At 33.1% G+C, this 16,334-nt stretch overlaps 1 protein-coding gene across 2 annotated transcripts; it reads right to left on the reverse strand.

Moving 5' to 3' along the window:
• Nucleotides 1–2,330: 2,330 nt before the first annotated feature.
• LOC117906398 (ras-related protein RABC1) lies at nt 2,331–16,078 on the reverse strand. 2 transcript variants are annotated; one of them, XM_034819406.1, is made up of 7 exons: nt 15,968–16,078; nt 14,537–14,699; nt 14,140–14,208; nt 4,791–4,856; nt 3,793–3,914; nt 3,057–3,185; nt 2,331–2,622 (listed from the first exon to the last, which is right to left on the reverse strand). In XM_034819406.1, the coding sequence occupies exons 2-7, from the start codon at nt 14,676–14,678 to the stop codon at nt 2,515–2,517; spliced, it is 636 nt and encodes a 211-aa protein (XP_034675297.1). In that variant the 5' UTR covers nt 14,679–14,699; nt 15,968–16,078; the 3' UTR covers nt 2,331–2,514. The 2 variants fall into 2 exon arrangements, with proteins under 2 accessions (XP_034675297.1, XP_034675296.1); XM_034819405.1 differs by having other exon boundaries at nt 14,537–14,732.
• Nucleotides 16,079–16,334: the final 256 nt, after the last annotated feature.

Below are 16,334 nucleotides of genomic sequence, written 5' to 3' on the forward strand. Positions count from 1 at the left end.
CCTTCCTAATATTGAATAGTGAAACCAAAACCGGAAAAGTGGGTTTTGACTCCCTTATTTGAAAAATATAGAAAAATGAATCCTAATTTTTATAAATCAATTTTATTTTCATCTATTTTAAAATATATATATTTTTTCACAAGTCAAATAATTATTTCTTAAAATGAAATTTTATTTGTTAGGTTAATAATATAAATTGACATTTTTTTTATTTTTTTTAGCACGAGAATCGAGAGATCAATTTAAAAATTAAAAGTAAAATTAAAACTTAATAAAACTTTAAAGTTAAAATTATAAAAGTAAAATATTAATTTTCACTTTGTTAAAACTAGTAGAAAAAAATAGATTCAAGAAAAAGTTAGAAATATAATGGGAATCAATATTTATTTATTTATTTTTTTAATTTTTAAGTTTGTTGGTTTTAATTGTATTTAATTTTTAAGTATTTAGTTTTAATTGTATTTTTAATTTTTAAAATTTCTAATTTTATTGTTGAGGTCAACTAAGAAAATTTTTATTCAATTTTATTTAAATATATATATATATATATATATATATAAGAAGATGAATAAATTTATATAATGCAAGATATAAAATCATTATTAATTAGGGAATTAGAAAGATTTTATTTATCAATCCTTGAGAATTTTTCCAAAATAATTTATATCTCATATTATATATTAAAAAATTTACAATATATTTATTTGCAAGATACTTTTATAAAAATTAAAATGATAAATTAAATTTTTTATAAATTTATTTAATATTATTAAGTAAAAGGTTATTTTAGGAAATAATTATTTGACTTATGAATAAGTATTTAAAATATTTTTACATAGATGAAGATATATTTGTGATTTATTTATTTATTTATTTTTCCTTTCATAGATATTGAATGGAGGAAAGTAATTTAGGGTTGATTTAAAATATCTAAATAAGTTTTTGTATATAATGAAAAGGAAAAAGATTACCACTATATAATACATTTTTTTTTGTTTTTTGTTTTTTGTTTTAAAAAAAAATAGGATCTTCATTGCCTCTTTTCTTTTTAGATCAATGAATTCGTGTGAAAATTTTCTTTTATTCAAATATTGGATGATATCTTGACTAACACTACTCTAATAATTTTATATTTTATATAGAAGCTAGTACTATTTTGTTTTTCCTATTTTTAAAAACCAAAAAGTAGGAAGTATATTACACTTAATAATTATCTTTTATTTGTCTAACATGTTTTTTTCATTTTAAAATATGAAATAAAAAATTTATTATAAAAAACATTATTTTATTTTTTTGAATTTTACGTAAGAGTCATATTATTTCAATTCTTCCAGATATTATTATTTTTTTTCTCTTGTTATATTTCTTTTGAGATAAAAAGATGTTTTTTAATTTTTTTTCCTTATATATATATATACATGAAATTTTTTTGGTTAATTTTCTCTAAGTTGAATAATTTTTAATATATATGTTTGCCATAATCTCATGTTATATTAGCAAATAAACATACATGTAATTCAAACTTTAAAAATGATTCAGAGAAAAAAAAAATTAAAATATATATTTCAATTTTTTAAAATTACAAAATTAGGTTCCATTTAAAAAAAAAAGTGTTATATTTTAACAAGAAAATTTTCAAATACTTATATATAGATATTAATTTTTAACGTTCATTGTACTCTATGAGCTAAAATGAATTCATGCAATTAGAAGCATTAAATTGTCATAAAAGTTAAAGCAAAAACACAATTGTTGTAACTAAGGATGAAAGAAAAATTTTCCACTTGGGTGATTCACACCTTTTCCTGTTTTAATTATTTCTCATGATCAACTGAGAAATGAGAGAAAAATTTAATTCATTTTCCATAAATTCAGTTTTCCCCTTCACCAAACAACTTTCGACCAGAAAAAAAAAAAACCAAAGGCTGATCAGTCTCAGCCAAGTAATCCATATCACCAAAGCAAGAGGGGTAAGAAAATGATAAAATAAATAAATAAATAAAATAGACCAAAATATAGACGATATTCCCCACAGAAGATGGCTAGGATGATCATTATTAAGTCAGAATAAACTTAGGTGGTATTTATTTTTTTAACTTTTTGTTGAAAACAATTTATTTTCAGAATTTAGGTCGACTATTTTTCTATTTTTTTTACGACTTATTATAAACTTTTTACTAAATAGAAAAAACCAAAATATATAACTTTTTTTAAATAAAAAAATAACATATTATTTTTTTTTTACTTTTTAATACTTAATAAAAATAAAATATTACAAAAACAAACAACCTAATATTTAAAGCTATTAAACATTAAAGTTCTATTTAGAATTAAGTAAAAAAACAAACACCACCTTAGATTTTTCCTTTTTTTTTTTTTTAGCTAAATGTACATATTGTCTGTAAAATATTAGAGATTATACATGACATGTGCGTTTCGAATCAAACAAGGGATAAAGGAAACAAATAGCTGCTTTGACATTAAGGAATGAGAAATTTTAGAGAATAATCATATTCAGCAACACCCACTGGTTGACGCATCGGATTCCGGAGGTTTCTGCTTAAAGATGTTCTTTCTCACGCCACTTGAACCCTCAGCCAGAAGACTTGGTGTTTCCAAAATCTGCAGATCAACAAAATACCATTAGATTTTTACCATATACAGTTATGCTTCACCAGATAACTACATAATAACACATTTAAATTTATGACACACACCAACTGCTTTTGAAAGTAAGAACTCAAGTCTTCATATCATACAGGGCTAATATCATCCAGGCAATAACATCAACATCAGGAAGTAACAAAAGAAAACAGGGCAAGCTATAAATTGGTATGGATTCAAATTGATGTGGCTTCTCTAAACAACAGTTACAATATTTTTGAAACAAGAAAAATCACTTGCTCAGAAATGAAAAACAAAAATTTGGGGCTTAAGAAAATAGTCCAATTGAATCCAAACCCCCAGACCAACTCATACGATCATAAGCCACACAATATATAATTTCTTTTCCTGAGAAAAGGAAGAAAAGAAAAGAGTGCCAATGTGTTAGGTACCTTCAAAACAAGCTCCTCAAAGCATTGCTCTACATTTACCCGAGTTTTTGCACTGCATTCGAGAAAAAGGCATCCATATTCTCTAGCAAAGTCGATTCCCTCTTTTTTGGTGACAACCCTCTCACTTTCCTGAAGAAAGATACAATCACGATATTGTCGATACCTTCCAAATGGTACAAACTTCCTAATAGCATCCAATCAACCGGCATCCAATAGACACAAAATAGAAGTTCCAAAATTGAATTCAGGAGTGAATAAATAACTAGATGAAAGTTGTAACACCAATGGTTAGCTCCTATATAGCACAGACACTTCTAAACAGGAGGCCATATTCCTGTCAGACAGTATGTTGGACATAAAAAGTCCTCACACTCCAGGGATCTTGTCCATCACTCCATGCAAAATTTTATGAAAATATTTTTCTTGTACATGCACATTTACACAAAGTCAAATATATGATGGCATGTCAAGAAATAACTACTACTTAGGAAGAAAAAAAACATGGTCTTGAAGGGGAAAAAAACTATAATAAGAAATGAGTAAACTTTGCCATATATTATTATGTTACACTATATGGCAGCAACTGCATCCTACTTTTTCAGGAATTGTCAGGTCAATTTATCCATGTTGTGGCCATACTCGTGTTTGTGCTGCATCTGATAAGAGCCATTTCCTTTCATGCTCTTGGTAAAATAAATGAGAAAAATTTCTCAATGCAAGTATCTAAAATATATACCTTATCAACTTTGTTGCCAACGAGCATCTTGATGCAATCTTGATTTGTTGAGTACAGGTCTATTTCTTTAGCCCATATGTCAGATAGATTTGTAAATGTTTCACGCCGTGTTACATCATACACTGTACCAGACACAACAACTTAAGCTTACACAAAAATTGCAAGTTGGAAAAAACATGAAATGTGGAGTATCAGCAACTAGAAAAAATAATTCAGACTTTACTTTCAGAAATCATATGAGATAATTCGTCAACTGTTAAAAACAAATAGTTTAAGAGTCCACCATAAAGGATTGATCTAAAAATAAATTCACTCTAATTTTCATGCAATTACAACTGCCACCAAATGAGGCTGATGGACATACATTTTTTTTAATATGCGAAGGGCAATATATTGAATGGCACCTAGCAAAAAGCAAGAAAGCAACCCATGTATGTTGATAGTCTTACAATCACCACGTTAATTATATTTCAAAGCTATTGTGGAAAAACTGTTTTTTGCTCTAAATATGGTTACCTATTTTTAGAAGACTGTTTGCAGAAAATGCAGTTAAACTGTTCTCTGATAACAATAAATCAATATTCTCTACTATTTGAGAACAATTCAAAACACAGAAGCTTTTAAATGCATTCACAATGTGTATAATGCTGGAATAGCTTAATAGGAATTTAAAATTTTAAAAGAGGAAGTTGTCTGATGGGATTTAAAAATGATAAATCCAGTGGCCACCCTAGAATGACAGATCATTTATGAGGTTTGTTTACAACATCAAATTGAGAATTACAAATGCCTGACAAATTAAAGAAAGGAATAACAGGAAAGGAAACTCAATGTATAGTTCGAAATTATTTACAGAAGTTATGACATGTTGAGGTCTATCATCTAACAACTTGATGGCTCGTATTAGCTTTTAAGGAACATCAAATGAACAAATATTGAAGTCATTTAGATGAAAAACAGGGGAAAACAGCAACGCACAAAAAGATGAAACAACATACCCATTATTACGCCCTGAGCACCTCTGTAGTATGAACTAGTAAGTGTTCTAAATCTCTCCTGTCCAGCTGCATGAAGAGGAAGTATAGAGATTACCATTATTAACATCTGTTTTTCCCACACAATTTTTCTAACATCTCAGACAAAGGAAGGCTGCATCTTAAGGAAGGATGTGTAAGTCCTCCATTAAGAACATTTAACAAAGACTTGGCCATATTTCTCATGTAAGAAATGAGCTTCTCTACTAGAAAAGAATTATAATATGGAATATTTTTTTTTTATATATATATAAATCTCTCCTGTCCAGCTGCATGAAGAGGAAGTATAGAGATACCATTATCAACGTCTGTTTTGCCCACACAATTTTTTAACATCTCAGACAAAGGAAGGTCACATCTTAAGGAAGGATATGTAAGTCCTCAATTATGAATATTTAACAAAGACACAAGTAGGCTGTATTTCTCATGACAGAAATGAGCTTTTTTATTAGAAAAGAATAACAATACAGAATATTTCTTTTATATATATAGTAAATGAAAACCTCTATTTTTTTATAGGTAAACAAAATAGTATTATTTACAGTGTCTAATCAAAAGAGGGCATTCCAAAGTACGCAGGGAGTACAAAGGTGCCAAAAAGGCACATTTAGAAGGAGGATTAGGGGTTAGGTCCTGTCCATGTTTGATTTTCTTGATTGGTTAGGCTGAGTAGTGGTGTTCAACCCTCAATCACTTGAGGTTGATGGAAGCTTAGATCTAGGAGAAAAGGGCTTGTGAAAATGGAATTGATAAATCATGCTCCTAGTAAGCCTCTTGTACTGGATCTAATTTCTTAAAATTTCATTTTCATGTTCATCTCTTTGAGTTCTGGTACGATGTATAAAGAATTAAGGATGAAAGGTTGCATGAATTTGTGGCCACTTGGAATAAGGTTTTAACCTTGGACCACATGTAGAGAAGAGGGTGTGGTCTTTGCCAAATAGGTGTTGAAGAATCCATTGATAACATCCTCATTCATTGTGACAAGACAAGGGTTTTATAGCACTTATTGTTTTATCTCTTTAGTGTGTCATGAGTGCTCCCCTCTTTGGTAAGAGAGACATTTGTAGGTTGGCACGGTTCCTTCATAGGTAAAGAGAGGATATAGGTGTGGCGGGCTGCTCCTTTATGCCTTTTTTTGAACAATTGGTAAGGAAAGAAACAACAGGGCATTTGACAACAAGGGGCATTCGGTTCAAGAGCTTAAATGTTATTTCCTTTGTAATCTTTAGGTGTGGTCTAGTTGTTTATAGCTTCTAGTCTCTCTTCTACAACAGACTTTGTGGATTGGTTGGGCTCTAGTTGAGGGAGTGCTGTTTTTTGTTGTCACTCTTTGATTTTTTGGCGGTACTTTTAGGCCTTCTATGTATACTTCTTGTATACTTTGAGACATTCTTTTGGTATTTCTTTTTATAATATTCTTCTTTTTATCATAATAAATAAATAAATAAATAAATAAGCAAAGAAATAAGAAAAATGAAGGAGGTAGGCATAGAGCCCTTAGGCCATCCATTATTGTCCCATGACTATTGTTCTTGGAATATTACAAGGATTAGTTGCCATGATTTTATCTCCAAAGTTCAAAAGCTATAATAATAATAATAAAAAAATAGCTCTTGATATTTTGTTCCTAGTTGAGGGGGTGTTGTTTTTGTTTTTTTTTTTTTTTTGTTGTCAATGTTTTTTTAACGATGCTTTTAGGCCTTCAATGCATACTTCCTATATACCTTGGGACGTTCTTTTAGCATTTCTCTTTATAATATTCTTCTTTTTATCCATAAAAGATAAATAAATAAGCAACAAAATAAGAAAAAGGAAGAAGATGGGCATGGAGCCCTTGGGCCATCCATTATTGTCCCATGACTATTGTTCTTGGAATATTACAAGGATTAGTCGCCATGGATTTGTCTCCAAAGTTCAAAAGCTATTAAAAAAAAAAAAATTAGCTCCTGATATTTTGTTCCTAAAGTTAATTGGGCTTTGAACATTGAACATCCTGCCTAAGCTCAAATTTTACTGTTATGATTAATTAACCCATAAAGATTTTCAAAAGGTTTATGGTTGTGTTTAAATTCTATTTGTATCTCTTTAGATGTTATTTTAAAAAATGATAGAATGTCTCTTTGCATGGTTTACTTCTCTAGGATCGAAATTGACTGTTATGACATTCTTATATAGTCCTTTAAACAAAAGAACTATGAGATATTATTTTTAGTCCTTGTTTAGATCGACTTCTCATAAACTAAAAGCACTTTTTCATGCTCAATAAGAGCTTCTATACTTGTTTGTTTAATTTTGTTCAAAGAGCTTATGGTTTGAAAAAGAGCTTAAGATGGAAACTAGGAAAATGTTACTTCTTGTAGAGGCTCTATTTTGGCTTATGCAATAAGTTCTTTTATGTTTAATAAAACTTTTACAATACTAATATTACCCTTTAAAAATTGTGAATTTGGCTTCAACTCCACTTGTTGCTTTTAGCTAAAGCCCAAAACAGGAAGCTATCCCTAATGACAACTTAACATTAAACCTTCTGTTTTTGGTCTGTAGCCTATTTTAAGAGGTTTCAATGAAATTCTCCACCCTCATGACAAAATTGAAGGGAAAAATGGTAGCTCTACTAGAATGCAGGATTTCGCCAAGGAAAAAAAATACATTGTGATTGTCAATTACTTGAGTTGGAATTGTTTACCATATACTTGGTTTAATGAAAATAATAACTTTTTATGCATTCTTGAAGAAGTTAGAGGAAGAAATTCAGTGGTGCTTTTATGGATCAAAGTTAAAAGGCTTTTGAGATGGTCTTCAAGGTAGGTTATTCCGTTAATATTATAAGATAGTTGGGAAATTTGTTTTTGAAATGATTAAAGCCTTTTCCTTTGATGATCGCATCATTAAAGAGATCAACAAGACTTTTATCAACTTGATTCCCAAATCAAATAAACTGGAATCTTCACACTATTGTAGGCTTATTAGCTTGTGTAAAGCAAGTTATAAAATAATTGCTAAGAGTTTGGCTAAGAGAACAAAACCCCTTCTAAATAAAATTGCCTCACCTTTGCAAAGGGCTTTTGCCCCATGAATGCACACTAATGATAAATATTCTTATAGCTAATGAAATTATGCTCTCTTTTAACAAGAAAAAAAAGGCAGATCAGGGTAAATGGTTGTTTAACTAGATATGGAAAAAGCTTATGATATGACAAAGTGAGAATTCATTAGGGTGGTTCTTAGTTAGGTTTTCACCCTATATGGATTGAGAGGGTCATGGAAACCATTCCCATGATTTCCTATTTCATTTTGATCAATGGTATCCTAAAAAGAAATTTTTTTGCCATTTTGAGGACTAGGTAAGAAGATTCTTTATCTCCCTACATTTTTATCCTCTACAAAGAATCCTTGGGTACAAAGCTATTTAAATAAATGAATGTATTATACTTGCCAAAGCCTCACAAATTGTTTGTTATAATATTTTTTGATAAGTAATAGCAATTGTATTCAAAGAGACTAAAATGCGCCTAAAGTATACAAGATGTATACAAGGCCAAACAAGGGAAGGGATTCATAAAAAACAGCACCCTCACCTCACTTACAACCCAACCAATTAATAAAGTCAAATAAAGACAAAGTGCTAGACTCTACATATACCCTACCAAAGTTTTTAAAGGCGAAAGCGTAAGGCGAGGCGTTTTTGTGTTCGTGAGGCGAGGCGTAAGCCTCGAGGCGTTGAGGCGTAAGCTTTTTAAGCCTCACATTATATAATTAATTAATATTTTTAAATATATAAAATAAAATAGCATAAATAGAAACATGAAAACAATTCATTAGAATCATAATAAAAAAAGCATACTAGTACCCTACTTTCACAAAAAAACCATAACAAAGTCATAAAATAGATTCTAGATTCAACTATACTAATAATTTCAAACTTTAACAAAAAACCATAACTAAGTCATGAAATAGAAAATAGAGTCAACCATAATAATTGAAAGGAATTTAAAAATGAAATTCACAATTTAATTGGTTTTAATTTTAAAAAACCAATATTTGTATTAGAAGAATTTTAAAATTATACACATAAATTTCAATTAGAATTTAATAATGAAATAAAGAAAATTTGGTGAAAAATAAAATTAAACCAAAAATAAAAAAATAATTTAAAGCAGCCAATTTACTAAAATATTTAAAAAATAAAAATTAAATATAAATGGTGAAGGAGAAATGGCTGCTGGTTGAGAGTCTCATACAGAGAGCTGGTCAAAATTGGGGTCAAATGATTTAAATAGATATATATATATATATATATATATATGCATATATATTGGATGACATTTGATTAAAAAAAAAAAAAAATGGTGAACGAGAAGGAGAAGGAGACCGGACTGCCAGTGCCAGCCTCTCTGCGTAGAGAGCTGGTCAAAATTGGGTCAAATGATTTAAAATTTTAAATAGATTTATACTATATATATATATATGCATATAAATGGATGGCATTTGATTAAAAAAGGAAAATTTGATGAACGAGAATGAGAAGGAGACCCCGACTGCCAAGCCAAGAGAGAGTCAGCTTCTCTGCGTCGAGTCGACTGCCATGGAAGATGAAGAAATCCATGGCAGATGGAGAACAAGATGAAGCCGAGAGGGGAAAGCATCGGAGACACGAAGAAAGGGAGATCGCGACATACCTGGAGATGAACGAGAAGGATCGCCGCCGGAGTTAATGCTCTGGGATTGGTCGTCGCCGGAGAAGATGCTCTGGAGTGGTCGCCGCCGCTTCAGGTAGGGTTTCCTTTTGGTGTTTTTCTCTCAATCTCTGTTTGCCTTCAATCGGGACTCGGGTTTTGCTTTAGGGATCAGTTAGGGCTTTTTTTTTTAATTTCTTCATGGCCACATCAGCTTCTACAACGCGTGCGCCTTCTTCTCAGAGCGTAAAAGGCGCAATCAAAGCGCGCCTCAGACACGCCTCGGTGGAAAAGGCGTACGCCTTTCTCGCATTGCGTTTTATTATTTACGCCTCAGGGCGTTTTTGCCTCGCCTCGCTTCAAGGCGCGCTTCAAGGCGCGCCTGAGATACGCCTTTGAAAACCTTGTACCCTACTAACCCCCTCCAAAAACATGTACATGAAGGAGCGTAAAATAGCATGGTCTGAATCTTCAAAGGCTCTTCGATTTCTCTCCTTCCAAAGAATCCAAAATAAGCATAAAGGATTTGCTCTTCACACCTTTCTTTCTTTTCTTCCCAACAAAGGATCCTTGCCAACTAAGAAGGACATCCTTGATTGAGAGAGACATTTACCCATTGGACAATAAAAAGAGCAAGGATGAGGTGCCACAATGAGGTTGCCTTTGAACAGTGGGGAAGGATATGGTTTGCAGCGTTTGCTGACTCCTCTTCACCTATGCACAAATAACATCTTCTTGGAAGACACCAACCCCTCCATGTTAGTTGATCTAGAGTTAAATTTTTTTTCCAAACTATTTCCCAAGAAAAAAAATTGACTCTCATCGAGACCAAAGGGTTCCACACAATACCTAACGGGAAACCTTTTGGACAACGCCCTACTCGGGAGTAGTAAAAGGACTTCATTGTATAGGTGTCTCCTTTTGTTACCCGCCAAGCCACATAGTTGTGAAAGGCACGCCTAGGCTTGGGGTAGTGCGACGCCACCCTCCGGCGCCTTGCCTGAAGGCAGGCGACGCCCCTTCACGAAGGCGCCGCTTAGGCGCGCAAGGTGCGATGCGGTCGCCTGACTTGCCTCCAGCCAGGTACGCCCTCCAACCCCTCTTTCTTCTTTTTCTTCTTCAATCTGTCGGGTTGCAGAGGGTTGGGGCTGAGCCTTAATTTTTTTTTTACTTTGTGGGTCCAAAACGACTCGTTTTGACCCTTTTTAATTTTAAAAGGAACAGGCCAAAACAACGTCATTTTGGAGCCTGTTCCTTTAAAAAAAAAAGAGTCCAAAACGACACTGTTTTGGCCTTGTTTTCCTTTCCAACCCCCTTTTTTGGTATTTTTCAACCCGACACCACTCCCAATCGTGCCCTAGCCTCAGCCGTGCAGTGGAGAAGTGAAGAAGAAGAAGAAAAATAAGGGAAAAATAGGAGAAAAATAGAGGGATAATAGTCACATACCTTCCGTTAGGCGCACCTTTCACAACTATGATTAGCAATATGGATTTGGATTTGTTTTTATACTTGGAGTTCTTTATTTTTATGGTTTTTGTTGATTAAATTGAAGTTTTGGATGATATTTGATGATTTATGTGTTTAGGACAAATAAATGATTGTTAAATTTGACTATGTTATATAAAAATATATATGTAAATTAGGGTGCGCCTCACTTCACTAAAGCCCGTGCCTTAGGTGCGCCTTGCGCCTCAGGTTCCAGGACTACTTTGCGCCTTGGTGCGCCTTGAACCTTTTAAAACTATGCCAAGCCATGACATCCTCAACACCACTTCTGATCACTTACCCTTGCAACCTATTAAGCAACTCTTCCACCTCTCCCAATTCCCAATCATTTATTTGTCTTGCGAACACCGGGTTCCAACAACCCCCTTCCCTAACCTGCTCCCACATTTGGTTTACCCAAGCTTCTTTATCGATGACAATTCAAAACAACTCTAAGAAAGCCATTGCTAAAGGATCCTCCCAACACTACCTATCCTTCCAAAACCTCACCCTCCTACCATTTCCTACCCTAAAACCAACCTTATTGTTGAATTCCTTCAACCCATTCTACATTACCTTCCAAAGACCCACCCAATAAGCTTCCCTCGAAATTTTGGAACACCACCCCATTCCAGCAACAAAGCCAAGCTTTTGGCTCCAAACTTAATCCACACCACTATACCTTTGCCTCTCTATATGATCCTACCCACCAGCTTACCTCCCACAACCTCAATTGAGATCTCAAAGTTAAATTCTATGATATGTCAGGCTAAATTGTGAATTTCCAAATCCTACATTCATTTCCAATTATATTCAAAGGTTGTGTAAAGGAAATTATAGGAACCTTTGAATATTCCTCCTTCCAATGGCATCGGTAAATATCTTGAATATTCCATTATCTAAGGTTCAATAAAAAGAAGTACCTTTTATGAAGTTATCCTTAAACCTCGAAAGAAGCTAGCCACATGGAAAGCTAGCTTTCTATAATAGCTAGAAAAATAATTCTAATCAAGGTTAATTTAGCTAGTTCCTTGCTTCATTCGAATTACTTCAACCTTACAAGAAAATGACAATGACCTAGATTTAATGGGAAATTCTTGTAGCAACCAAACATGGGTCCAAGGATTCTAAGGGGATCCCTTTGGTAGTATGACAGAATGTTTGTAGACCTGAATCTAAAAGAGGCTTAGCACTAAGAATGAATGAAAATTTTGATAAAGCTTTAATTATTGAGACGGTTTGGAGAATTTGCATTGATAGTGATAGCATATGGGCTAGAATTATAAGAGAGATAACAATTTTTTCAGCATCCCTAAGAAGAAGAGAGAGATGAGAAGGGAAGGGTTCTATTTTATGAAAGGAAATTGTTAATCATAGAAGACATTGAAGCTGGATTAAAATGGTGTATAGGAGATGATAGGAAAGTTAACTCCTGGACAGAGTTCTAGGCCTATATGACACTTCTAGCTTCATTTGTAAATGAGAAATTCATTTGAATTATGACAATTAGGATGCCAAAGCATTCCCTTAATGCTCCCCCAAATGTTCTAGCAGATATTGATGAAATCTTTATCCCCTTTTCTCCTACCCTGATGAAATTTTTGTAGTTAGTGGCAATTCCTACTTCAATTTAGCAACTTGTGCAATGAAGAAGCCTCCTATTCCTAGAGCTAAAATCCTAAGTTGGACTTGGAAATTAAACCTTACTCTTGGTGATTAGAAATGCACTCCCCACATGTGAATTACTATTGAAAGGATTAATATTACAAATATTTGTCATCTTTGAATCTAGGGGACTGAAGTTATTAACCATATGTTTAGAAGACACCATTTATTTGGGGACTGAAGTTATTAACCATATGTTTAGAAGACACCATTTATTTGGGGAATTTGGGATCATATCAAGTATAATTATCATACTGTTATTGCATGAGGGCAATTTTTTCTCCTAGCTTAAATGGTTAACAAAGTTACAAAATCAATTATAAAAAAATCATTAGCCCATGGAAAAAATTCATGTTATCATGTGGAATTTATAAATCCAGAAGGAATTAGGCGGTGTTAGGAAGGAATCGTCCCAACCTTTTTCTCATTATTAAGAAAGCTACCCTTCGTTACAAATTTGGCAAGATTGTTTGACAGATTCCTTTGTCTAGAAACAAAGCCATGTTTACAAATAATCTCTCATGGATTTCTTGATGTTGCCCTTTTTTTCTTGGCAAGAATGAATTATGATATAATACATCTTGTTTATCTCGATGAGATGGGTCAAATAGCTATCCCAATGCCAATAATATTCACAATCGTATTTCCTTCAATCCGTTGAAAAACGGATTAGATTGATTCCTCCAATCAATGGAAAATTTAAACTGAATCTTGATGAAATAGAGAGAAGGAATAGAAGTACATTAGAATGGGTAACTAGAGACTCTAATAAACTAATAATTATGTCAACATGTAGATATTTAGGTAATCCATCAATAAATATCGTGGAATGTAGAGCTTTAAGCAATGATGTGTGAACGACAAAAACCAACAAATTTCATAATCTAGAGATTGAAGGTGACTTTAAAATAGTGATAAATTGTTATAATAAGAAGGTTCAAATTCCCAATTATATTAGGTATTGATAAAGTACTTTTGGAATTTAACTCGGTAGCTAAATATTTAAATGGCACCATATCATAGGGGGGCAAAATGAACAATAAATTGTATAGTTAAGAAACAAATTTGTGTTACAAAGTCCTTTATTTGGAGGTCAAATTTCCCTAAAGATATTATCAACTTGGGTTTAAAAATTACTGTGGTTCTAGTTCAATAAAGTTTGTATAAGTTTTCTCTTGTAATCTCTTCAAGCCCCCCCCCAAAAAAATTGTTATTTTTTTTTTAATTTGCTTCTTGTAAATTGATACAACAAAAAGTAGTAATATATTGGCATACACATCCTCAGGACAGCCTGGTCCCAAGTTGCCTCCAATATCTAAGCATAAATATAAAGAGTATGAATATAGAAGTCTAAAAAGCATTAGGTAGAATTACAGTAATAATACCTATCTTCACAAACCAGTCAACAAGCAATCCAGAACAGAGAATAAAAACAAAATTTAACAGTTCTTTCCCAAATAAGTTACAAACATGTGGGTTGTTACCTGTGTCCCAAATTGCAAGCTTCAACTTCTTCCCCCCAATATTAACATGTTTCACCTTAAAATCCACACCTACAACCAGTCCAATGAGAAAACAGAAAAAAATAAAATAAAATCAATCAACAGTGCTGTAGATGAAAACAAAAGCAATACAAACAACTGATAGTAATATTCCACCTAAAAGAGGTAAATGAATAAACAATTACCTTTCAATCACTGTGTATGAAAAAAAATCCATATAATTGATAACAAAAGGCAATGTCGCAGTAAAAGATGGCAACCATAATTACGCACGTATTTGGAAAAGAAAAGAAACAAAAGGAAATAAAATCAAATGAATGAGTTCAATTCTAATTCAATTAGAAATGTAAATGGTGAAATCAGTAAATTCTGCGCTCACCAATTGTGGGAGAAAGATCTTCAAAGGTATTGGAGGTGAAACTCAAGAGAAGGGTACTCTTCCCAACACCTGAATCGCCAATCAACAGCAACTTGAACAAGTAATCAAACTCTGGCTGGCTTGAAGATGAATCCGGCAACATTTTACGAGCACTATTTGGCCACTGAGAAAAATTCAAAGTCGTGAATTGCAAAACCTGAGGAATGTAAAAGAATATAAATGAAAATAGTTGTGTCAAGGTTCATAGCAAGTAGTAACAGAAGAATGAAACAAGTTCCCTCACTCTGCCCCAGCGGCCCCCCCCCCCCCCCCCCCCCCCGCACCACCTACCCATGTTGCCCCACAAAACTTGCGTCAATTAAGTCATGTACTTGTGTTAAACGCAGAAGTTTTGGTTTTCTGTAAGGTCTTTGAAGGATAAATAATCCAAGTTTGTGTTTTGAATATGCGTATTTGGATTTGAAATCGAAATCCAAGGATTTAAAATCAGTTATTGAGATCCTATATGGAAAAGGAAGGATTTAAATTCAATACCATCCCGGTCTTCCATCAAGTGATCTGCTGGGATTTAATAGGATAGATTGCATGTAACATCCAACATTAGATTTTTAGGGTTTGTCATGCGTCATCTAAAAATGTCCACAGCTCAAAATTAAAAAATCCTGATAGGGTTAACAACCAAAAAACCAGAAATCTTAAGCATTTGTCAAAGAAAATAAAATCCTAATGTCCCCAATACAAACAGTCTAAATATTTTAATCCAAATAAAAGCAAGCCTTACCGAAAGGAAAACAAATATGAAAAAATTTACTTGGGTTTGGGTTAGGATTTGAAAGAAGGAGACAAAAGGATTGGAGAGAGAATTAATCAGAGAGATTCGGTAACCCCATATTTAAGAGAGGTTGAGATTGAGATTGAAATGCCATTTAAAGAACAATTAAGTTTTCGCGGAAAGCAAGCCTAGCTCATTGAAAAAAAAAAAAAAACACATACATAAACTGGGGTTAGGGTCAGGGTTTGAAAAGAGACATCGAACAAGATACGAGACAGATTCAGTTACCATACGTGACGGAGAGACTGGAATTAAAATGCCATCCAAACAAACAAGGACCCAATCCAAAACCCCCTCTCCCTAAAAGCACAGCATAATATCCAAGATTGCACCGTTTTCTCCTGCAATAAATCTTGCTCACATCCAATCCAAAAACCTAACTCCTATCTCTCTTCATTTTCCCCACATTTTCTCACCAACCACACACCCTCACAATCCAATAAATACCAACTAAATCAACATCCAAACTCCGATTCCCTTTCCACTTCCCACGTTCTCTCGACCACGAAAATCAACCACACACATCCCTTCACAATTCAATACACAAACCCAATGAATAAACAAATGAAAACAGAAAGAGATGGATCAACATGAAGAACCTGTAGATTCAGGAAATGGAGGCGATGATGATAGTTCAGATCTAGCGGGAGAAACAGAGGTGAGAGAAAGAGAGAGGTCGCCGAAGGAAGAAGAAAGCTGTAGTGGGTTCCTTACCGACGATGACTTTATTCCATGTAAAATTATGTGATCAAAGACTTGATTTCCTGCACCGCGGCCTACCTTGGCATGTTACTGCCCATGCAGAGCCCTTCATCTCTGCTTTACAAAGATTTGGGGCCCACCCCATCGTGCTACTGTTAATAAATTGGTGGATTCTAGACCGCTTGATTTACTGATCACATGGACGACATGCGTGATTGTGAAATCAGTTTCACCACTTATGTGAATATATCTTACTAAACAGAT

The sequence above is a fragment of the Vitis riparia genome, chromosome 18 (genome assembly GCF_004353265.1).
Source record: "Vitis riparia cultivar Riparia Gloire de Montpellier isolate 1030 chromosome 18, EGFV_Vit.rip_1.0, whole genome shotgun sequence".
NCBI lineage: Eukaryota > Viridiplantae > Streptophyta > Magnoliopsida > Vitales > Vitaceae > Vitis > Vitis riparia.

Excerpts from the sequence above, each read along its gene's own strand:
- LOC117906398 (XM_034819406.1), bottom strand. The coding sequence starts at position 14,678 with ATGTTGCCGGATTCATCTTCAAGCCAGCCAGAGTTTGATTACTTGTTC. Across the intron at positions 4,857-14,139 it reads GCTTGCAATTTGGGACACAG|CTGGACAGGAGAGATTTAGA; the intron begins GTAACAACCCAC and ends CTCTTCATGCAG. Across the intron at positions 3,186-3,792 it reads TTGGCAACAAAGTTGATAAG|GAAAGTGAGAGGGTTGTCAC; the intron begins GTATATATTTTA and ends ATCTTTCTTCAG.